We start from the raw sequence: 25,311 nt of genomic DNA, 5'->3' as shown, positions 1-25,311 counted from the left end.
AGTTACCATCCAAAATTTGCTGAAATTTTATTGAATCCATTTTTCCTTCTACTCGTGAGATGTTCCCTGTGCCACTGGCTGCAACACAACCCCAAAGCATGATTGATCCAAACCCATGCTTAACAGTTGGACAGAGGTTCTTTTCATTAAATTCTGTGCCCCTTCTTCTCCAAACGTACCTTTGCTCATTCCGGCCAAAAAGTTCAATTTTAACCTCATCGGTTCACAGAACTTGTTTCTAAAATGCATCAGGCTTGTCTATATGTTAATTTGCAAAGTTCAAACAATGATTTTTGTGGTGAGGACGTAGAAGAGGTTTTCTTCTGATGACTCTTCCATGAAGACCATATTTGTACAAGTATCTCTTTATAGTGGAATAGTGTACCACAACTCCAGTGTCTGCCAGATCTTTCTGGAGGGATCGTGCAGTCAAACGTGGGTTTTGAATTGTTTTTCTCACAATCCTGCAAGCTGTTCTGTCTGATATTTTTCTTGGTCTTCCAGATCTTGCTTTAACTTCCACTGTTCCTGATGACTGCCATTTCTTAATTCCATTCCGAACAGATGATATTGACATCTGAAAACGCTTTGCTATCTTCTTATAGCCTTCTCCAGCTTTGTGAGCGTCAACTATTTTCAGTTTCAGTTTTCTAGACAACTGCTTAGAAGAACCCATGGTGCTGATTGTTGGGGCAAGGTCAGATGAGTCTGGGCATTTAAAACCTTTGAGATTGACATCACCTGGTCTGCCCAGACGATGATTGAGAACAATCCATGACACTGGCAGGTCTCAACTTTGCAAATGGGGCAGTGCATGCTATAAATTTTGCAGGGTGCCCAAACTTTTGCAGACGCCATTTTTTTGTTTTCTGTTATTTTGAAAGTGTAAATGATGGAAATAAAATCTAACTTTTGCTGACATATTATAAGAATGTCTAATCTGTAATTTGATGCCTTTTGGAGATTTTTCCATCTTTCCTTGGCTTCTTTATGCACATTAATACAAATTTTTAGCTGGGGTGCCCAAACTTTCGATCCCCACTGTACACTATACTGCCAAAAGTATTGGGACGCCTCCCTTTACACGCACATGAACTTTAATGGCGTCCAAGTCTTAGTCCGTAGGGTTCAATATTGAGTTGGCCCACCCTTTGCAGCTATAACAGCTTCAACTCTTCTGGGAAGGCTGTCCACAAGGTTTAGGAGTGTGTCTATGGGAAGGTTTGACCATTCTTCCAGAAGCACATTTGTGAGGTCAGGCACTGATGTCGGACGAGAAGGCGTGGCTCGCAGTCCCCACAATAATTCATCCCAAAGTTGTTCTATCGGGTTGAGGTCAGGACTCTGTGCACGTCAATCAAGTTCCTCCACCCCAAACTCGCTTATCCATGTCTTTTTGTACCTTGCTTTGTGCACTGGTGTGCAGTCATGTTGGAACAGGAAGGGGCCATCCCCAAACTGTTCCTACAAAGTTGGGAGCATGAAACAGTCCAAAATGTCTTGATATACTGATGCCTTAAGAGTTCCCTTCACTGGAACTAAGGGGCCAAGCCCAACCCTTGAAAAACAACCCCACACCATAATCCCCCCTCCACCAAACTTTACACTTGGAACAATGCAGTCAGGCAAGTACCGGTCTCCTGGTAACTGCCAAATCCAGACACATCCATCAGATTGCCAGACAGAGAAGTGTGATTTGTCACTCCAGAGAACATGTCTCCACTGCTCTAGAGTCCAGTGGCGGTGTGCTTTACACCACTGCATCCGAAGTTTTGCACTGCACTTGGTGATGTAAGGCTTGGATGAAGCTGCTTGGCCATGGAAACCCATTCCATGAAGCTCTCTATGCACTGTTGTTGTGCTAATATAAATGCCACATGAAGTTTGGAGGTCTTTAGCTATTGACTCTGCAGACAGTTGGCGACTTCTGCGCACTGTGTGCTTCAGCATGCGCTGACCCCACTTTGCCATTTTACATGGCCTACCACTTCATGGCTGAGTTGCTGTTGTTCCCAGTTTCTTTGTTATAATACCACTAACAGTTGACTGTGGAATATTTAGTGGCAAGGAAATTTCATGGATAGACTTATTGCACAGGTGACAACCTGTCACGGTACCATGCTTGAATTCACTGAGCTCCTGAGAGCGACCCATTCTTTCACAAATGTTTGTAGAAGCAGTCTGCATGCCTAGGTGCTTGATTTTATACACCTGTGGCCATGGAGGTGATTGGAACACCTGAATCCAATGATTTGGAGGGGTGTCCCAATACGTTTGGCAATATAGTGTGTGTTAAGTGTTTTTATCTGTCAATAGATTTTTAATTCTGATCAGCTAGGCTTGTGATTCCAGATATTTCTATTACATCGCACAGTCAGAAAGATAATTTTACTATTTTCTAGTTCAGCTTTGCTGCTTTCTTGGTCGCATCTCTGATAATGACTGTGCTTCTTTCAGTCAGCAGGCAAAGAGTTGACAACGGCAGGGTGTCACTTGCCTGTCTATGCAGCCTTGGAATGGTCTGTAAATTACACCATTGATTGTACAGCATTGTGAATTATTTTTATGAATGAAATTAGCCAGCAGGTTCTTTTCTGACATGCTAGGCACAGTGCTTTTTTCTTTGATAAAGTGCTGTGTCTAGTGCAAAACATGTCAGAAAAGAACCTGGAAGAATATGATTTTACATCTCAGTGTGTTGCTTCAGTGGACACAAGCCAAGCCAACACCTGAGATGTGGTTATGGAGTATGAAGTCTGATCTGGCCTGCAGCAGCATGTGACATATTTGATTGTGAATTCTTTGGCATGTCAAATAGTAAACATACAGTATATGTGTAGTAAATAAATTGTGTATGTAGCTGTTTGTCTAGAGCTCCAGTAAAAAAAATCTCAGTGGCCTTGTTTGCAGGTGCCAATGGTCTCATCATGAGGTGAAAAGGTGAGAGGTGAGGCAGGTGAGAATTGCTGGTTTTAGACAGCATGCCAGTCTAGGTATAAATTTAAGTGGGCCCCCCTAATGCTGGGAGCAGGGGTATCTTAATAGAATGAGAGATCTACTAACCATATTAAGAAGATATGATATGATGGTAGAATACTTTAAACTACACTATTCGTTAGCATTTTGATAACACTTAGGAGTCTAATTATTATAAAAATCACTGTGTGAATGCTAAGCATTCGCACAGTCATCATGAGCAGCTCCCATAATGTATCTAATATGTTAATTTTCTACGATCAAAAGCTTCATCTAGTGTCCTTAATGTGGTAATTTCCTAATTGAGGTATATAAGGAAAAATACCCCATTATGTCCACTAGATGGAGCCAACAATCATAGAACATAAACATAATAGACACATTAAACTATAACTAAGTGCAGTGGTGATGGATTAGAACACCTATAAGGTTTTTATTGCTGTCTGTGCCCCCATTAGGTAGATTCACCCTTTCTCTTTGTCCTGTTCACCATTATCATTGAAAGTGAAAGTAAAAGAAAATCCCAAATGTTGGGTTGTCCTCAGAAAAATAATAGAGGAGAAATCTTTCAATAGAGACAATAGTTCTGGTGACCCTGGGGGTCCCCAAAGGATTACTTTAAAGTGGTTGTAAAGGCTCAAGGTTTTTTTTAACCTTCATGCATTCTATGCATGAAGGTAAAAAACCTTCTGTGTGCAGCAGCCCCCCCAGCCTCTACTAATATTACCTGAGCCCGATTCTGATCCAGCGATCTGCATAAGAGCCTCTGCTCTCTGGGAACTCTCCCTCCTCATTGGCCAAGATAGCAGCCAGTGAGCCAATGAGGGGAAAGAAGGGGCGGAACAAAGCCGTGACTCTGTGTGTGAATGGACACACCAGGCAGCGGTTCAGGAGTGCGCCTGCACGGTGCTCCCATACTGCACTTGGCAGGAGGGAGGAGCCAGGAGCGCTGGTGGAGAACCTGAAAAAAAGAGGACCATTACACAGAGAATGTAAATATGATGTTGTTGTTAATTTTTTTTTAAATATTGCCTTTAATATCACTTTAATTTGCAGGGATTTCCTCTCGCTTCCTGTTTTGCCTATGGGACAGGATGTGAAGTTAAAATTCCCCAGTGGAACACAGATGACAAAAAACAAATCAGACAAGGGTTATAACCCTCCCGTATTCTTAGGCATTCACATATCAAATTTGCTTATAAATAGACCCCTTAAAATATGCTGTTCACTTGCAGGCATTGTGTTTCTTTGTGATTTCTTGCCCTACACCAATTTGTATGCAAATGAAACAATTTCTGTTGTTTTTTACTTTTGTATGCATGTTTATATTTCTCTATTTATTTTTTCAGATGGCGCAGTCACCTAAAATGCCTGATAATGTAACCGGTACAGTAGACACACCAAGAACTAGTAATCTGAAATTTCTCCGATCCAAAAGACTGAGTTACTTCTGTGCAAAAAGTTCCCAAAGTTTGTTATCCAGTGCAGAGGAAACGCCACGCTGCCACAAGAATCATCAACCTACAAGAAGCCAAACACCACGCAGATGTCTTTCTGCGCCTATTTTAAAACAAAAACAGGCTTCTATAATACGTGATGTCCAGAAAAGTGACAGTGCTCGGACACAGAACCCTCATTCTAATGAGGGAGCAATTCTGCAATCAGTAGAAGCAAGGGACATGGTATCTACTAACTATGAATGTCAAGAGAAAGAATCAGCAAATAAAAGCACTATGGAGCTTATGGTTCAAGAACACCTGCCCCCAACTCCAAGGGAAATGGAGCCTAATAGCTATAACTTACAAACAGCAAAAAGGTCTATTTCTGAATCATCTATTTCACATGGGGCACAAAAAGGCCTAGGTAAACTAATGCCTGAAGAACGTCCTGATAACCATTATACTGCTCTGCAAACAAAAACAAAAGAAACCAATAATACACCACTGAGTCAGCATGATGTACAACCAACACTAAAAAATGAAAGAAGCAAAATAATTGGCACTGAAGGTTTTCAGCAAGAGTGCAAAGAAGTGTCAATTATGATTTCTCCCTCTTACTATCCTATACTTGAAAAAGCAAAGAGTAAGGATCCTTTAAGTCATAGTCAACTTAAGTCAGAACCAGAGGTGGAAACTAATGGACACTCTACTCACCATAGTCTTCATGGTCACCTTAAGTCAGAACCAGAGGTGGAAACTAATGGATGTTCTATTCAACATAGCCTTCCTAGTCACCTTAAATCAGAACCAGAGGTGGAAACTAACGGATGTTCTATTCAACATAGTATTCATAGTCACCTTAAATCAGAACCAGAGGTGGAAACTAATGGATGTTATATTCAACATAGTCTTCATAGTCACCTTAAATCAGAAATAGAGGTGGAAACTAATGGACGCTCTGTTCACCATAGTCTTCACAGTCAGCTTAGGTCAGAAACAGAGGTGGAAACAAATGTATACTCTACTCATCATAGTCTTCATGGTCAGCTTAAGTCAGAACCAGAGTTGGAAACTAATGGACGCTCTGCTCACCATAGTCTTCATAGTCGGCTTAAGTCAGAACCAGAGTTGGAAACTAATGGACACTATACTCACCATAGCCCTCGTAGTCACCTTAATTTAGAACCAGGAATGGAAACTAATGCATACTCTACTCACTGCAGTGCTCACAATCACCTCAAATTAGAACCAGAGGTGGAAACGATTGGACACTCTACTTACCGTAGTCTTCTTAGAAGCAGCTTTGCTTCTGATTTAGACAAGGGTCTTTTAGATGATATATCTGTTCCAGAATCAGAAAAGCTTCAACATGTAATGACATGGGCAAAAAAATTCCTAAAGAAGTGCAATGTGGGAGATAAATTGCCTCCTTCTGATGAGGAAGATGGTCTACAAAATACTTTGGATGAAAAAAACTCAGCTTTTGAATCATATAAAAAGTCTGGAACAGTGGATAAGTACACAGAAGTAAATTATATTCCTAGAGAGAGTGTAATAAAGAAGGATGCAGAACTGGAGTTTGAGAACTGTAATATCAAAAAGCAAGCTTTTACTAATCATAGTTTGAAAGAAACAAAGCAACCGCGTATGTCAAAAAGTCCAAGAAACCCGTTAAAAATTAAATCCGATTTAAATAATGTTTCCAGAACAAAAGAATTGACGCGTATCTTTTCTCCTAAATTGCAGACCTCTAACTACAGTGACAGACCACTGTTACCTTCATCTGAAAATGACCAGAGAGATTATAAATGTATCAAACCTTTAAACAGCAAAAATTATGATAATTTGCTAAATGAGTTTGCTGATTTTAAGGGTAAAAATTGTAGCGATGATGAAGATTTACTTGAGAACCAGTGGAATTACAACATGGGAACCAGAGGAATTAAAGGATCAAATGATAAGGCAAAACATAGATTTGTTATCAGAGAAGATGATACTAGCTCATCAGAGTCCAGCCTTGATACAGAAAGACTTAATACTCTTTTGGAAAATCTTGAACAGATTGGGAAAGTAACAGTGCAGAAAACAAATGTGGTAGAAAAAGATGGATCAAGTACAAATAGAACATTCTTAGTAAGAAAGGATTCATGTACTGGAGACGACACAGCAATATTTGTGTCAAATAATGCTCTTGGTAGGATACATTCTTCATCATGCAGGACCTACAAAGAAATGAATCTGTTTGATGATTCTACACCAAGAACATACAGAATGTGTACTGTGTGCAGTTTTTGCAATACCACAAAAACAAGTTGGTGTGAAGAGTGTGGTTCAGTTTTGGGAAATGACAAAGGCCCCATTCCCAAACCAGACACTATAAATGATTTACCAAGGCCACCAACTGCAAATGAGAAAGTCTTGGATGACATTTTAAGTTTTAGTGATGGCACATTTGAAGGTCTTGATAAAATGCCCACAGTGAACCGTATGGACAGAGAAGGTATAGCCAAAGTTTGTTGGGAAGACAATTCAGATGCAGTTTCTGACAGTGATGGCAGTGTACTTGAGAAATATTTCCATTATGTGAAACAGCTGGATATGATTAAAGTTCAAAAGATGGAGGAGCAAAGTAAAGGTATTCAAGGTGTCCAGTCTTGTGACATATCTAGTGAAGATGAGTCTCATGAAGAGATACCCAATCCTCTAATAAACAGTGGAATATATAACTATTACCCAACCAAGACAGATGCCACAAGTGATGGTGATGAAGGTGAAATAGAATTTTTACAAACAAACAGCCATTCATTGAAACCTTATACATCTCACTCTGATCAACAACAAAAGTCTGATAGACAATTTAGAGGATCCAGAGAGAACAATTATAAGACTGTTTCCAAGCTAAAGACTCCAAACGGTAAACCATAAGCTGAAGTTACAAGATTTAACTTACTAAAGGAGTAAAGGCTTTTCACCTACAAAAATGTATTTCATTTTGCAAAGAGAATGTTAATATATTGGGTGAGGTTGTGTTCAGTTTTGAATGCCCAGTCATGTGTGAGGGAAATTAATAAAGCAGGATTTTTTTCTACAGCATGATCATATTTATGAATACGCATGATGGTATTTAACTGCTTACCCACCACCCTATAGTAGACGTACTGCTACAGAGTGGCAGGGCTGCACAAAATCATTCGTGATTTGCATTTCCAGGTAGGGCACGCTCATGCACGCTGCCCGACTTGTGCTGCCATTGGCGGCTATGGATGTCGATCACTGGGTCCCGGCTGGCACCTGGTGATCTCCGAGTAAAACTGACAGGGAAGAGACCTGTGTGTAAACAACACAGGTCCCTCTCCTGCCAGCAAGTACATGCTGCTGTGTATTTCTTTAGAGAAATACATAGCAGCATGTTTCTCTAGTAAAACACACATAGCACATTTTGTAAAAGAGCACTTAGTTAACCCTTTGATTGCCCCAGATGTTAACTCCTTCCTGCCCCGTGTCATTAGAACAGTGTCAGTGCTTATTCTTAGCACTGGTCACTGTATTAGTGTCATTGGGATGTCAGTGGCAGTTCCCGCCCAGTGTTAGAATACCCGCTGCAGTCCCGCTATAAGTCGCTGATCGCCGCCATTACTAGTATAAAAAAAAAACAATGAAAAGTCCAGTATATATACCGCCATTTGTAGATGCTATAACTTTCACGTAAACCAATTAATTTACACGTATTGGGATTTTTTTCTAGCAAAGACATGTAGCACAATGCATTTTGGTCTAAATTTATGAAGACATTTCATTTTTTAAATTTTTTAATTGTTTTACTGGATACGTTTTATACCAAAAAGTCAAACATATTGTTTTTTTTTTCAAAATTGTAGCAAAAAAAACAAAAAATGTACAGGTGATCAAATACTACCAAAAGAAAACTCCATTTGTGGGAAAAAAGAACATAAATTTCATTTATGTACAGCATTGCATGACCGCACACTTTTCAGTTAAAGTAACGCAGCGTTGTATAACAAAAAATGGCCTGGTCAGGAAGGGGGCTAAATCCTCTGGAGGGTAAGTGGTTAAAATGAACACAGCTTCACCTTATTCGGAATTCACTTTACAAAGTGAACATGCATTTTGCTAGGTGAACAGCCGCTACTCCTTTAATAAATCAACCACATTTTTTTTAATGATTATTCTTTATACAACTCAAAAAATGTAAGACCAGGCTTGTTAGTTTAATTTTTTACATGTTTATTTTATTGTACTTTATAACAAGTTTCCAATATACTCTGGTTTCAATCTGTATATAAAAGCAGTAATAAAATTAATAACAACAATATTTTACTTGGCTATATTTCTAGGCACTGGGTGTATTGATTGTACAGTACAATTTATGTTTAATAAATTAACTCAAGTGTTTGGTTGTTGAATGATTGTGCATTTCAGTTTATGCCATTTTGTGTTCCAGTATTAGTTTTAGTGAACTGGTGATTAAATGGCAACTATAGCTAACATAGTTTAACTTATTGAACTATACAGTAGGTAGATAGTGACCACAATTAATATACATTTTAATTTCTAATTATTATTATTGTTACGCATTTTAGATAGAAAGCAGCAAAACACCCCACAAAAGTCATCAAAAGGTCCTAAGAGGCATTGGGAGAAGTCCAGTATTGCATGGTCCTCATACACACATGGAGAGCTGAGACCAAGGTTTGCCTCATTTTTTTTTTGTTCTAAAAGTCAGTGCTAGCTAAATCCTTGGACCTGACAACCAAACAGATTTCAGTACTTGAAGACATATCACTGAAAGATTCACCCTGACTAGTTGCAATGGATTAGGATACATCACATATTGTTTTTCTAAACTTGCCTCTTAAACTTGAACTTTAGCTATCCTGGTTATGGCCACAATTAGCTAATGCTTGTATTCTGTAATGTCAAATATATCCTTTGTGACAAAGCCACACTTCCCATCTATGTATTGTGAGGACTGCTGTTTCCAATAGGTGTTAGTTATCATGTGCCAGGGTATGCATTCATTTTATTTTTAAATACGCACCAGGGACAGTACTTACAGTGAATGAAAGTGTCCCTGCTGCTGTTGGCTACCGCCCTGATACCCCCACAGCTGTGATCTTACAGTACTGCAGGGGTTACTATGAAATGCTGGATCTGTCACAGGCACTTGTCAAAAGTGCCAACTATACCCGCCATTTCCACCTCCTACTACTTACATAGAAACTACTACTTCCAGCATTGAAAAGTGCTCTATGACTGGAGGATGGGCAGATGAATGAAAGGCCTGCCTCCTCCATTCATTGGATGCTATTTATTGTTGGAAGCTATAGTACAGGTTTTTTAATTGTGGCAGGGGTGGAAAAGACAAGTATATTTTGCACTTTTGGCCAGTGAGAGGTCCAGTTGCTTGTATTAATCTGCACAGCACCGAAAGATCACAGCTGCGAGGTTATCGCGGGCAAAGAAGACAAAAGATTTCACTGAACAGAATAGCCACCAGCATAAGGGACACTTCTCATTCTGTGATTTTTTTTAAGTCAGAACTAGGAACAGTGCGTTCCTAGTTCTGATTAAAAAATAAATAAATAAGCCTAGGCTATGAAGTCAATGGGATTTAGCTGACTTGTGTTAGAGGTGTGTTCCAAACTCAATGAAAACACATGTAAACCTGAGCCTTTGGCTGACCTGATTAGTTAGTTACATAGTTAGTCTGGCTGAAAAAAGACAAAAGTCCATCCACTTCAACCTTTAAAAAAAAAGCTATAATCCTACACCCACAGTTGATCCAGAGGAAGGCAAAAAACCCAGCAAAGCATGATCCAATTTGCTCCTGTAGGGAAATAAATTCCTTCCTGCTCCCCTGAGAGGCAATCGGATATTCCCTGGATCAACTTTACCTATAAATGTTAGTATCCAGTTATATTCTGTGTATCCAAGAAAGAATCCAGGCCTTTTTTAAAGCAATCCACAGAGCTGGCCAGAACCAACTCTTGAGGGAGTCTATTCCACATTTTCACAGCTCTTACTGTGAAGAAACCTTTCCGTGTTTGGCGATTAAATCTCTTTTCCTCCAGATGTAAAGAGTGCCCCCTTGTCCTCTGTGATGACCTCAGGGTGAATAACTCTACACCGAGTTCACTATATGAACCACTGATGTATTTATACATGTTGATCATATCCCCCTTAATCCCCTCTTCTCAAGAGAGAATAAATTCAGTTCCTCTAATCTTTCCTCATAACTGATCTCCTTCATGCCTCTTATCAGTTAGTAACATTAACTTTCTTCCCTGGATATGAAAAATGAATTTGTTTTAGTAGGTACTTAATCTTTTTTTTTTTTTTGCTCCATTGGTAGAAAGCAGCCATACTCATAATGTTCATAGCAAGTGAGATGAAATGGATTTTATAAATGGGAACACTGTTATATGTTGTTCATCTTATCAACATAAAAAAATGTGAAATATCTTAAGCAGTTGCATGTGAGTCAATACAATAATTCACTTCACTTACCCTTCATGTAAAATCCACTAGATGGCTCCACACGTTGTAGACTAAAACTTGCTAACAAATGTATGGATTTTCAGTGAAACAATAGAAAACACACCTCAGTTTTATTTTATTCCTCCAATAGGAAGCAGAAATTTACATTTATTGGGCACAGTTATATATTGACACATGTCATTGTACATATACAGAAAAATATTAACAATTTGTTGTGGTGACTTGAGAAATACAGTGAATCAGATACTAGCTATGTACAAACTGAGCTACGAACAGCGCCATGAAGTGTGTTAAAGTGATATGGAGCCTTGTGTGTTTCCTAAGTTTTCTGAACCATACAGTCCTTGGATTCTTCTCTGGTATTGAAACAAAAATACATTTTTATAAGACTCAGGTCACAAAAGAATACAATTAGCATTGGATAAAAGAAGAGTTAATATAACTATTCCATTTTAATGAATGGACTCTATAATCCTTTGTATGACTTCAGGAAATGCTCTATGTTTCTGGTTCTTGGTTAGCAACTCCTGTTTGGGGCCTAGATATGATTTGCACATGTAACATAATATTTCTGCTGAGACATGATCATAGGAAAGCTACAAATATCACAGCAGTGAGAGGCCAAGCAGTCAAAGACAGAATGCAATTACTGTACAGTGTCCAGGACAGGGGCAGACTGACAAGTCATGGGGCCCCTGGGCAATAGGGAATCATGGGGCCTCTGTGTCCTTGCCCAAACTCAAAAAAGCCTATGAAAAAGGTACCAGGGGCATCTCATGGGGCCTCCTACTGACCCCGGGCAGTGCCCGAGTTTCCAAATGGTCAGTCCGCACCTGGTCCAGGATGACATGTGAGTAGGGATCGAAATTAGCAAGCCGATCACCTATAGATGTGATAATATCTACAGACCATTAAGTTGTTTGGTTGGGTAAAGATATAAGTACATTTTCTTGTGTCCAGTTAACCTGGCGGTCTTATTATGTCAGTATTTCTGTGCTCACAGCGATACATTGTTTTCAATGGAAATATGTATTTTTTTTCTTGTAGGCCTGTAATTCTTAGGAATAACTCACTGAAATCTGTCTGAACAAGAGTCTAGTAAACATCCTGGGTATGATAAAATTTGAAACACAAAATCATAAATTATAATATAATAAATATTCAGAAAAAATAATAATATAATAATAAATTTAATTCAATAATGTAATCAAACCAAAAACACTGAAATTTGAAATAGAGCGCCAAGTTTGCACATCACTGAGCTTAGTCGCAAAATCGTTTTCAGTGTCTGATGATGAATTTCTCCACGAATCATCATCACTCAATTCTGCAAGTAGTTCTGATTTACTATCGCTGTTCTCTAGCTGGTCTAAAACCGCTTTTGACCTAAAGGGATGCTTTTTGGGTGCCATGGACGTTCTCAAGTTTCCAGGCACAAAGAACAGTAAAAATGCAGGCAGGGCACAGGACAAAGCACTAGGGACAAAATGTATGTGAAATGCTTTGATACAGTAATGTAATACTATCAGCTTTTCGTGTATTGAGTGAATATCAAATTTTTTAATTTTTTAAATTTCTGCCGGTTCCGCCCCCCCCCCCCCATACGTACCAACACTCGCAGGGAACGGAACCTGGAAGACAGATGCCGACATCAATGTTGGGGGTTATTATTGTGGCCTCTGACACCAATCTGAAGATTATTAGTGCACTCACTGATACCAATGTTGGAGGTTATTGCACTCACTGATACCAAAGTTGGAGGTTATTGCACTCACTGATACCAAAGTTGGAGGTTATTGCACTCACTGACACCTATGTTGGGAGTTAATGTTGCATCCACTGACATTGATGTTGGGGGTTAATATTGCATCCACTGACATCTATGTTGAGGGTTGTTATTTCACTCATTCACATTAGTGATTGGAGTTATTATTGTGTCCAATGACATTAATGTTGGAGGTTATTATTGTGTCTATTGACAGGAATGTTGAAGTTATTATTGCAACTGCTAACACCAGTGCTGGAGTTATTATTGTGTCCAATAACATCAATGTTGGGGGCAGGGGCGGACTGACCATTTGGAAACTCGGGCACTGCCCAAGGGCCCGGGGTCAGTAAGGGGCCCCATGAGATGCCCCTGGTACCTTTTTCATAGGCTTTTTTGAGTTTGGGCAAGGACACAGGGGCCCCATGATCCCCTATTGCCCGGGGGCCCCATGAGTTGTCAGTCCGCCCCTGGTTGGAGGTTATTATTGTGTCAACTGTCCCCAATGATGGGAGTTATTATTGTGTCTACTGACACCATTGTTGAGGGTTATTATTGAACTTACTGGCAATAATGCAGAGGGTAGTTATTGTGTCCACTGACATCAATGTTGGAGGTTAATATTGCATCCATTTCTACCAGTGATTGTGGTTATTATTACATCCACTAACACCAACGTTCAGGGTTAATATTGTATCTACTGAAACCAATGATTGGGGTTATTATGGCATCCACTGACACCAACGTTGAGGGTTATTATTATTATTAGACTCATTGACACCAGTGCTGGAGGAGGATCCCAAAAGTGTTGCATTCCGAGAGAGGGAGTGTTAAATTGTAATTCTAAATTAATAATTCTGCACTTATAGGACTTATATTTATGGCAAGCTTGCAAAATATTTGGTTTTCATGATTAATCATAATTAATATTAACATGTGTGGTAGGCCTTGAACAAGTGATAGTGCTGAATTCTTCTGTTATAGCTGAGCCAGAAAAATGTCAGAGTATTTGGAGTTAAGTTAACTAGCTGGAAGTTGAGTATTTAGGAAATTTCTGTAGATGGGCATAGCTGATTTGAAGATCTCTGGTGTAGGGTGTCAAGGGAGTTAGACGTGAACCAAAATAGAATTATTATAAAATGGTATATTCTAGTAGTATCTGTGTGCATTTAATTATGTTTTATAAGTTGGTAATATGTGTTACATAAGTCGATTTTTGGTTATACAACATTATTGAGATATATTAACTATAACTTATGAAGCCATGTTTCAGATCAAGAATAGTATTACATATGGGCTTGTCAATCAAAAGACCATATACTGTATGTAGTATCCCCTCCTTTCAAGGAAATCACTCTACTAAGCAGAATTGTTTGCAATGCAAGGTTCTGAGTTATGAGAATTATGACGTCTGACGTCTACATGTAACAAAAAGACATCCTAAGAGATGGAAACACACAAAACACGTACATGCACATACAAAAACAAACAAAACGCTCTTAAAATAACGTGCCAAAAAATACAATCGGTGCTCAGATTATTGCTGCCACTTCTAATAAATCAATGTGACCAAAAAGGAACAACTTACAGTGGTTCAGTAGCTCAATATAACATATAGTGAATAAAACAATAAAACCAAATGTCAAAATATGACTTTTGATGTGAAAAAGTCCTAAATAAAGTTCTTAATAAACCTACAAAAATCTTCAAGTTCTCCAAAAAAGTTCACAGCGTGTACAAAATGAAATGCCCTCCCTTTTGGGTGTGCACTTACCAAATAAATATGCCCCCCACTCTCATGGTTGGCCAAATCACTTAAAGAAACCAATCACCATTTCCCATACACCAAGATGTCACTCTCTTCTGGATGCACAGGTATCATTCCATGGATTGGTTGGTAATAGGTATAAAGGCATTGAAAATGGACACAACCACCTTTCTCCCTCTTCTGTGATCACCTCCCAAATGGTCATGTAATGGAAAAAACACAAAAGAGAAACCCAAATGGTGTAGTACAAAAATGCCTTCTTTATTAACCCAAATAGATAGCCACTTGTAAGAGTAAAAAGAATATCAAGCTCAAAAATGCTGCAGATAGTGAAACCGAACCATGTGAAGCTCTGCAGTGCTCTCACCACCACTGAGTGACACAAAATGGCACCAATCGCATCACTTCCAGTTCCGTTTTCGTCACTTCCAGTTGCCGCACAGTCCCGTACTGACGCGTTTCATTACTTCCAACTTCCTCACAGTGAAGTGACGTGATTGGTGCCATTTTGTGTCACTAGGCAGTGGTGAGAGCACTGCAGGGCTTCACAGGTGGCACTGATGGGGCTACACTGATCATCAGTGCCCTGATGATCAGTGTAGATGTCCCCTTTGAGGAATGCTGATTACCGGCTCTCCTCTCTTGTAACTTATTGATGGTTACAGAAAGCGGTTGATTTTAGTTATTAAATTGAGGCTGCCAACAATTTTGTCCAGTCCATTATTGGGGGTTTTAGTGGAATGTGTCAGATTTGGCTTTTTGGTTCTCCACTTTTTTGTGTCATACCAATATAAACAAAATAAATAAACATGAAAATGTCTAAACATTTGTAATTCCAACAATTTTCTGGGCAAAGTGGTCCCCACACAGAAATGCAGGGGTGCCAATATTTTTGGCCATGACTGTAGGTCTGGGGAAAAGACAAAAATGTTATCTATGCATACTATAATACAAATAGACAAGAGGTCACAGAAGACCTTGTTGATTAGAAGACTGCCGGGATGTTGCGTAACTTAAAGTGTTACTAAACCCAGGACCCTGCATTCACTATATCTGGTCTCTCACAGTACACAGAAATGGAAATGCAATTATTTTAGCAAATATAAACTGCCAAATACCTTTTCTCATCAGCAGTATATAGCAGTCTTGTGACTTCTGTTAGTGTTTAGCAGAGCACTGGTTAAAGCTTGTAGGATGAGTTTTCATTGTCCTCTAGGAGGATGCAAGATCCCTGACATCTGTCTGGAAAGTGCTGATTGGCCCTGTGCTGATCACAGGCATCCTCCTAAGAAAAAAAAACCTCTCTAACAATACCCACCAAACTGAGCATGTGCAAAGTGACTCCAAACCTCTGTTCTATGAAGAGATATTTAGGGGACAATAGAGGAAGGAGAGGATCAGAGAAGAGAGGATCAAACATCCTTTTTACACAATGTGGAGAATTAACCCCTTAGGTTCCACAGTGAGTATAACAAGCATGCTTTACTGCATATACAGACTGATTTTACTGTTGTGGGTTAAGGAACACTTTAGGCCTGGGTTCACACTGATGCGGTCCGGAATTCACAGCGTTTCCTGTGCGAATTCTGCACCTCATCAGAATCGTACCTCGTTCATGTGAACCGCTGCTGGTGTGTATGTTAAGTTAACAACACTCCGAAATTGGACCGCAAAATGAGGTGTGATGTGCAGATTCGGATCGTATAGCTGCGAATACCCATGGGATTCGATTCTAGTGTGAATCCAAGAAAGGGTCCTGCACAGGGACGGACTGACAACTCATGGGGCCCCCGGGCAATAGGGGATCATGGGGCCCCTGTGTCCTTGCCCAAACTCAAAAAAGCCTATGAAAAAGGTACCAGGGGCATCTCATGGGGCCCCCTACTGACCCCGGGCCCTCGGGCAGTGCCCGAGTTTCCAAATGGTCAGTCCGCCCCTGGTCCTGCACCTTTTTGGTGCAGATGTATTTCGATTTGAGCCATACATAATGTATGGCGCTCAAATCGCACCGCACACAATTCGTATGTGATTTGCACAGGATCCTGTGCGAACCACATATGATGTACCAAACCGCATGAGTGTGAACCTAGCCTAAAGGACTTCACAAGTAATTTGCAATGCCTGTCCTAGGTGTTGAAGGCTGTCTTCCACTCATCACTCTCTTGAATCCTTCTTAGATTATTATTATTATTATTATACAGTATTTATAAAGCTCCAACAGTTCGCTCAGCGCTGTACATTACAAAGGGAGACAGAACATGCGACAGTACGAAAACAATACAATGTGATACACGAGGGGTTCGAGGGCCCTGCTCTTTCGAGTTTACAATCTAGGAGATTATAGATTATATGCCCTTCTGAGAAAAAAATGGGCACCCAGAGTCTATTGAATAGTTTTGAATTGAGAGATATTTAAATAATAGAGCTAATTTAAGTATAGACTTTTTCTGCGCTGGCTTTAATAATAATTGGAAAGCAATGTTTACAGCTTGTGCATACATTTCTGAATGAGTGTTTTACACTCATTTGAAGTAACTACTATACATTCAGTTACATAATATCATATATACACATAATACAATTGAGAAAACAATTTTACTATTTGAAAGAATACAAATATAAGATAAGCTACATGTAGTATTATGGCAAATAAAGTAATATTGCATAATGTAATTCTCTAATCCAAGAGAAAATGCTGTTAAGATGTCAGGTAATTAGTTTAATGAAATGAACGTCTTGTGGTCACATTGTTGATAGGAGAGCCATTATTATGGTCTTTCCTGGCTGTATTTCTGTTACAGGCATTCAGCAAACCTCTGCCTTTTCACCCATTAATTATGCTCTACTGATGAAGGAAAAAAGACCTTTTAGTATGTATTGTAAAAGTATCACATTTTTTATTTTACTAAATGTCTGTCAGGAGGAAATGAAACAATTCATCCGTCTGTATAGAAAGAGATAATGAGCAGAACATGTTACAAGAATATACAACTACACACATTCATGAATATGTTGGAACAAGCAGTGTTCATATATCAAAACAACAAAGCAAAAACCTTGTGAAATGCCAAGAAAACATTTTTAGTGTCTAATATCAATTCTTTGCGCTCTATCTATAGCATTTCGTTTTTTTGCTTTTAAAAATACGTTTAGTCACAATTCTATAAGGCTATAGGATAAGGTCCAATGGGATTGTAAAGAAATTATACTTAGATTTTGTTTTATTGGTAAACATATTTATATTTTATGTAAGTGGCATAAATATAATTTACTTATTTTGTACATTTGTTGTCAAGTTGCTCTGTTATTATTATTAGATTGTATTGAAGTGTACGGGTTTCATATAGGTCAGTGTGGATGTGGTGCTGATAGGTAGCTTTAGTCACTTAGGCCATATGGCCTTAAAGTGTTCCTAAACCCAGGACCCTGCATTCACTATATCTGGTCTCCAACAGTACATAGAACATGGAAATGCTATTTTTTTAGTAAATATAAACTGCTAAATAACTTTTATCATTAGCAGGCAGAGCAGTCTTGTGACTTCTATCAGTGACCAGCAGAGCACTGGTTAAAATTTGCAGGAGGAGTTCTCATTTTGCTCTAGGAGGATGCAGAACCCCTGACCTCTTTCTGGACAGTGCTGATTGGCCCTGTGCTGATCACATGCACTCTACCAAGAAAAAAACCTCTGTGGCAATAAACATCAAATTGAGCATGTGCAGAGTGACTCCACATGATATGTCTTATCAAGAGATAAGAGGGGGACACTGGAAGAAGGGGAGGATTAGCAAAGTCAGGATCAAACAGCCTTTTACGCAATGCAGAGGATTAACTCATTAGGTTCCACAGTGAGTATAAGAAGCATGTTTCACTGCATATATGGACTGATTGTACGGTTGTGGGTTTAGTAACACTTTAAACATTTTTTATTAAATTTGGGTTGGATTGAAGACCTCATGTTTCAGCTAATCTTTTACTGTATAAATCCAGTCTGAGAGTCATGCTTCTATGAATTTTGGGGACACCCACAAAGTTTAAGGAGAATCTTTCACAATGCAAACATTATCATGCAATTAAAGCAATATAAGCTACACACCAGAATACAATTTGCTATACAACTTTATTTGGCCCAAAGCCCACCTAAGCTCTGTCCCCTCTTAGAGGGATGAATGAGCCAGGTATAAGCCTCTGCCTGCAGCAAGGTTAACACTGTGTATGAGTGGAACTTCACTACCTGCTTTGTCTCTGTTGAAAGCTGCCATCTTTTGACTGTTGAGTTACAATGCTAGTGTTACTGTCAGGGGTCAGGCTTGGAGACCAGTAGCTATAGATATAGAGAGTCTCCCATCAACCAGCTGGATAAGTACACAAGCAGGTCACTCTGGTAGATGATGGGGTTCACCCGAGGTGCAGGGTCAAGGCACTAACCGGTATTACCCGAGCTCTTAATGGTGGAGATGGGTTTTGTTGTATGTAGTACTAGGTCGCAGTCCTCAGGATTGCCCCATCAGGAGGTGAGCAAGCTGGGGTCCGGAAGCTGATATAGCAGGTAGAGATCAAGCAGAAGCACAGTCAGTAAACAAGCCAAAGGTCAGTGACAAATGGTTGCAGGCTGGGATCAAGGAGAAACGTAGTCAAGAAACAGGCCAAAGGTCGGACATGAGTGGTAGTGGAGAAAAGGACAGCTGCAGGTACGCAAAGGAGCAAGATATCAGCTGGAGAGAACACAATAATCTGGCAAACAGAAAGTGCAAAGGCATAGCTTAAATAGGAAGTTTATGGGAGGAGCAAGGAATTCAAAGTTCACCAGAAACAAGGTACAAGGGAATTATCAGAAGGATCAGACAAGAGGCTGTCCAGCATCCCAGGTGGCTCAGCATGAAGAGCTGCTGCTGGAAGTTATGGGTCCTGATCCTGATAACTAGTTTTGAGCCAGTAACGTCATTAATACTACCACTAAAACTTTATTGGTTCAGCTTTACTGCACTAAGACTTATATGCAGCCTGGGAGACAGAGTGACAACTTTCATTTCAAGCTTCTAACACTGGTATAATATCCATAGCAGATCTCTTTAACCATTATTTGACATTGATATACATTGATGCTAATTATAGTCACATTAATATTGGCAAGTATAGTTATTTTAACCAAAAAAAAGCTGCTTTAATATTAATTTAACTATTGATTTGTAAATTAATTTTACAGGTCACAGCAGAGTAATCAAAGACCCTCTTCAGCAGAAACCAAAAAGAATAACCAGTGGCAGAATGGCAAAGCATCAAGTCACGGTAGGGTTATATATATGGTTTAATGTTATCTAAGTATATGTGTAGCACTACCCCCTGGAGTTGTTGACTTTTGGGTCCCCCTATAGCCCTGCACAGCAGGCAACACACATTTGCTTTCGCTAAACGTGTACATGGGAGACAGTAACCAGTCCTTAGGCTTGTTTTTGTGATTTTATTAAGGGGGTAATAAACTTGGATGGGGTTGAAGGATTTATGGGATGCCCAAGGAAACTGTAACTGAGGAGAACTCCTGAATAACTATGTACAAGTCTCTACAGTAGATATCTTCCTGGATAGCTCTCCAGCCTCTCCTGGTGTACCACCCCAGATGAATCCTCTTTTCATCCAGCTGTACTAAGGGACTCCTTGAGCAAGGGGCCCCAAAATCTGCCACTTTAAGTGCACAACCCCAGATGGGGACTGATTAGGTTTTCCACCAGAATACCCTTTCTCCTTTTCTAGCCCAAGGGGTGTAGAATTACTCACCATTCCTTGCCTGCAGGCTTGCCAGGTTGGTGGCTGCCTTCAGGCTTTCTGCTGGGCTGGCTTCTTCCCTGACTCTACAGGTGGTCCTGTCTCTGGGGAACGGTGAGGTCAAGTGATCCACCTTTCCAAGTCCAACCTGAATGTAGGCACCTTCCCACTGGGCCCTTTCCCAGGCTCCGGCATCCCAGCCTCTCACTCCATCTTCCACCCGAACTCTCCTGCTGCTGATCAAGCTCAGTCATATTTAAGGGCTCTCCTGACCCCATGCCAAGCCTCCTGTCTGGGGATTGTTCAAAATCCCATAAGTATGCAGGTCAGCCTCTCTTCACCTTCACCCACTGCCTTCTAGAAACTTCTCAAGTCCCTAGAGCAGGGGAAGATATCAGGGAACTGATCTGCATAGCCCTCAGCCCTAACCTGAAATAACCTGGCTGACTCACACCGAGGCTGCTATCCAGCCTTTCTGTCTCGAAAAAAAATTAGCTAGCTCCCTCTGGCTAACTAGAGGGGTGCTACATGTGTAAACTCAAATACATAGTTTTTTTGTGTTGTTAGCAGTATACCAGTAAACCTGAGCATTCCAATGAATGGATAACCACAGCTGTTTATATATACATTAAAACTTAGGGCCCTGAGATGGTAAAAAAATTTATTTTTTTAGTATCATCTGAAGTCAGTACAGAGTACCCATGATGATGTGTAAAATGCTAAACCTATCAGTTTACAATTTACTGAAGCAATTTCAGCATAAAGTGAATTCTGACGGTAGGTTTCTACATGTAACTGTTGTTTTACCACCGCTCTTTCCCTTTCTGAAGAAGCCAAATTGTCTCTTCTGAAAAATATAACATGCTGAAGGAACATAAATCACTGCACTGGCGCTATTTTTCTAAATTTTCAACCACTCATGTACAAACTACTTGCAGCGATAAATGCATAATGTTTTCTACCTAGCCTGGTGGTTGATTTTTTATGGTATGAAGTTTTTTGTACAATGGTACTCATGTATCTTTTAGACCATGGTATGTCCAGCAAGATGACAGCACCAGTTGAAAGAAAAAAAACTGCCTCTCTTGCCAAGGCTGAAGAATATAAAAGTGTTGCTGCTGCTTATATGAAGACTGTTAATGCATGTAAGTAGTTTGCTTATTTAGATTATCCAATGTCTTTCAAATGCTGGATTAAAATAAAAAAACTCTCACAGAACTTCGGTGGTAAAAATACTTTAAGGGAAAAGTCCCATAATATAACTCCATGCAATATGGTCTTATTCAGAAAAGAGATCTTATACATGTAAGTGCAATTAGAACTGACTTTTCTCATGCCAGATCATTGGAAAATAATTGGGTGCTGTGGGTTGCTGTTTTTTTTTTTTAGAATTTTGCTGAATACGGTATAAAGGTGTCTTTTTATGAAACAGAGATCAGCGGCGATCCCAAGGATCGTTGCTGATCTCCGATCATTAGTGGTTTAGGAAACAGAGATGATCAGCGAAGAACATGTTCTCCGCTGATCATCTCAGCACACAGATGGCCAGTGTATGAAGGAGCGATGTCAGCCCTTCACTGGAGATCTGTGTTCTCCTCCAGATTCTCCAGCTCAGAGCTGGAGAATCAGAGGAACCACAAATGAAGCAGCAGTAATTTACCACTGCTTAGTAAACAGTGTTTGACTGATCTCTTACTGTGATCTCGCGAGATTATAGTAAAAGCAGCCGTTTGCCAGCGTTCAAAGTGTTTGTAGATCGCTTCTCCCTTCATTTGGAGAAGTGATGTACACCATTTCGTAAAAAGGCATTCAGAGGAGAACTCTCTCCTCTGAGAATGCCAGAGAACTGAGCAGCGGTCATTTCCCACCGCTTGATAAACCAAGAGTGTATCTTCTCTCTAAAATGTTTAGACTGATTGACCTCTATATAAATGATATCTATGAAGCCTAATTTGCCAAACAGAGGCTTGTTCTAAGGAAACAAAATGAAGAATTAATACAAATACCACAATTTATGTTATGTTTAATTTCTATCACTATTTTACATTGGCCTTATTAAAAGCTTTGAAAAGCAATGGATGAGTTGGGGAATGTTAGCCTTTGCAGCAGTGCCAGTAAATGTACACATAGAAGAGGAAACACTATTATTTGTTGTTACGGTTCTGCTCACCACTCATCTCCGGTCTGTCAAAGCAAGGCTGGAAACTTGTTTCAGTTTTGTTTCTTTGTGGAACTGTAAAGTTGTGTTGGGCTCTACAGGTCCATGAAGAATGAGATTGAGCTGTGCAGTCACTTTTGCAGAAGCTGTTTTCTTACTCCGGGTCACAATCCTGTGCAATCTCCTCTTGTCTCCTTTGGTCAGTTGACCATGCTTATGCTTTTTCAGAAGACATTTTCCTGGAAACTGTATATGCCATCATAACCTTTGATACTGTACCTCTCAACAAAGCAAATAAATTGGCAACTTTCATCACAGAGGCCCCAGCTAAGCAGCACCAACAATTTGCCATCATTGAAGTTCAGTAAGCTCTGTCATGACTCCGTATTACTAGCAGCGCACAAAGTAAATTATGAAAGTGAGGCTTCCCGCCTGTTAGCTAGGTGTCTCATCACACAGCAGAAGCAAAAGAATGTTACATCACTTCTGCTTTCCCTGCGAAACATGTCGTCACTTTCACACCTGCAAATCATGTAGGGTTTCCATTTTTTTTGTCCAACCCCTGTAAATTATATACTGAAATGCCATTATCATGCTTTCACTATATTTTCTGTTTTCAGGGGTGGTTACTGAGCATCTTTGTAAAGACAATTCAGACGGTTCTTCCTGCAGGCTTCAATGGGTAAATAAACCACAAAAATGCACAAACACAGTAAAGTATACCCCCAAAAAATATCACGGGATTACTGTTTGTAATAGTGGGTCAAGACATCATAGTCAGTAAGCTAATGGGGTGGAGTTTCTAAATATCCATAGGCAATGAGGAGACAATCCACAGGTGACGAGAGAATACAGGTGAAACCATGTATAGGTACCAAGCTGAAATATTACAGAGAAACTGAGACTTATAGAGCAGTATGCAGTCAAAGAATATGCACAGAAAATGTCAAGCCACAGGATGAAATCAGACCTCATAGAGCTGAATTTGTGAATTTATTGCATATTTGTTTGAAATTATATTAGTTATTCACTGTCACAAAATGTTGTAAGGTGAATAATTATATTTGAACTGCTGTATGGCTAGCTGTTTATATTTTTTACAAAGCAAAGTATATATTAAAACAAAGGTATAGTGCATGTCAGACAAAAACCTTTTTTTTTTTTTTAGTTTAGATTTAGCCTTAGGCTGACCATGCATTATACGATTTTCTTGTACGATTTTCCTTTAGATTTACCAAAACCATATAATATGAGGTCAAGTCTAAACACTTTCAATTTGTATACAAACAGGCAGGCCCTTGATCTACAAAGTTGAAGGTAAATCTATAGGAAATTAAACAGCAGAAAACACTGACTGTCCATCACTGCACCTCCAGCACACATTGTTGGGGGTATGCCTGGCAGAGCCAAAAAGCAGAGCCAGTTAGGCAGATGGGTAGATACCAAAATTATTGTCAAGAATGTTTCTGAGGGTGACACAGCCCTTTCCTGTCAGTTAACAGCAAATGCCTACTATCAGCTGACTTTGGGTCACAGGAGTACATTAGTAAATGTACTCCTGTGACCTAAAAGAGAAGTAACCAAAGACGGTTTGGCCATAGTTCTCTTTTAATATTTAGAAGTTAGTCCTCCAGCTAGCCTGAAAGCCTAAGCCGGTTACTTGGATCAAAATTCAGCCAATTCAGCAAGGACTGGATGAATTTTGATCCATGTATGGGCACTGTGGTTGTACAGAAGTCGATCTACCAATGGATTTCTGTACAACTGCCCTTGATCAGTGCCACAGGTGGCAGCGCTGATCAGTGTATTCTGATGGCGGGGAAGTCTCCCTGCTGTCCGAATACAATGACAAAGCAGGGAGGATTCCTTAATCCACCTCTGTTTTTTTTGTTTAACCTGTAGGTTGAAGGAAAAAAAGCACACTCATGTATGGGCTGCCTTACTTATAATGCTGTTTTTGATTAGTATTTTCACTGTGATTGTGACATAAGAACAACTTTCATTATGTAACGTCTTTTACAACGCTGTTAATAATAGACTGAATGCAGTAGTTGACTAAATGATGTTTAATTATGGTGCAGGCTCTAGATGGAGACCATGATTCCATGTGGCTACTTCTACCAGATGAACTGTGGATTAACATTTTTGCTTATTTGTTGCATAAAGACCTGGCTAATGTTGCTCAAGTATGCAGACGGTTCAGATACATTGCAAATGATGATAGTTTATGTAAGTACCACTTTGGTATATTTTTTTTGTAAGGGCACTCGCAGTCTTTATAAAAACTGAATGAGAAGCTACTTGTAAACAAGAATATTGGGTTCATCACATGACATCTCCATTGATATGACGGTCTTTCAGCTAGCTAATCCTCTTTAAAATCTACAAAATGGTAATCCTCCTCCTCTTACTTTTTCTTCTTCTTTGTTATAAGGCCTTCCCATAGAAGTACCTGACAGCTAAAAGACTTGAGTCAAACATTGAAGTGGATCTTTTTCTGTCACGGGTGCATTAATGCTGGCACTCTCTCTAATATGGAAAACACTGGGACAATGTAATTCTGGCTGTTATCGCTTTTTCCAAGTTCATCACCTAATTTTTAGAAGCACAAGAGTTCACTAAAATGGGCACAGATTTGACATATTTTTGTAAGTGGTAAACAAAAGTTAAAATTCATGCCAAGGCCAAATAAATACAAAACATATTTGGTACATCTCTCCAATACGTCCACATCCTCCACATTTTATCTCTTTAAAAACATTGAGAGTACAGAAAAATGCTTCTTTCTGTCTGAGCTGACAACAGTAGCAACTTTTGCTACAATTTCAAGAAACAAATTCAGTCTTTCTTACTGGACTTGCCTATCCCCACCCATTTACACTAATTTATTTCCTGGCAAAACAATCCTGCAGCCTTAACTTCC

At 39.6% G+C, this 25,311-nt stretch overlaps 1 protein-coding gene across 1 annotated transcript in view; it reads left to right on the top strand.

Annotated features, from left to right (window-relative positions):
- The window catches only part of LOC149460956 (uncharacterized), an 89,028-nt gene that overhangs the window by 5,342 nt on the left and 58,375 nt on the right, over nt 1-25,311 (top strand). The window contains exons 2-7 of the mRNA XM_089679009.1: nt 4,326-7,329; nt 9,017-9,125; nt 19,674-19,756; nt 21,259-21,375; nt 23,009-23,070; nt 24,470-24,617. Of these exons, the coding sequence (XP_089535135.1) occupies nt 4,326-7,329; nt 9,017-9,125; nt 19,674-19,756; nt 21,259-21,375; nt 23,009-23,070; nt 24,470-24,617 (3,523 nt within the window). The remainder of the gene's footprint in view (nt 1-4,325; nt 7,330-9,016; nt 9,126-19,673; nt 19,757-21,258; nt 21,376-23,008; nt 23,071-24,469; nt 24,618-25,311) is intronic.

The sequence above is a fragment of the Staurois parvus genome, unplaced genomic scaffold, assembly GCF_062004578.1.
Source record: "Staurois parvus isolate SC_StPar_1 unplaced genomic scaffold, SC_StPar_1.0 ptg000215l, whole genome shotgun sequence".
NCBI classification, from domain to species: domain Eukaryota; kingdom Metazoa; phylum Chordata; class Amphibia; order Anura; family Ranidae; genus Staurois; species Staurois parvus.
This window is presented reverse-complemented; position numbering and strand designations above follow the sequence as displayed.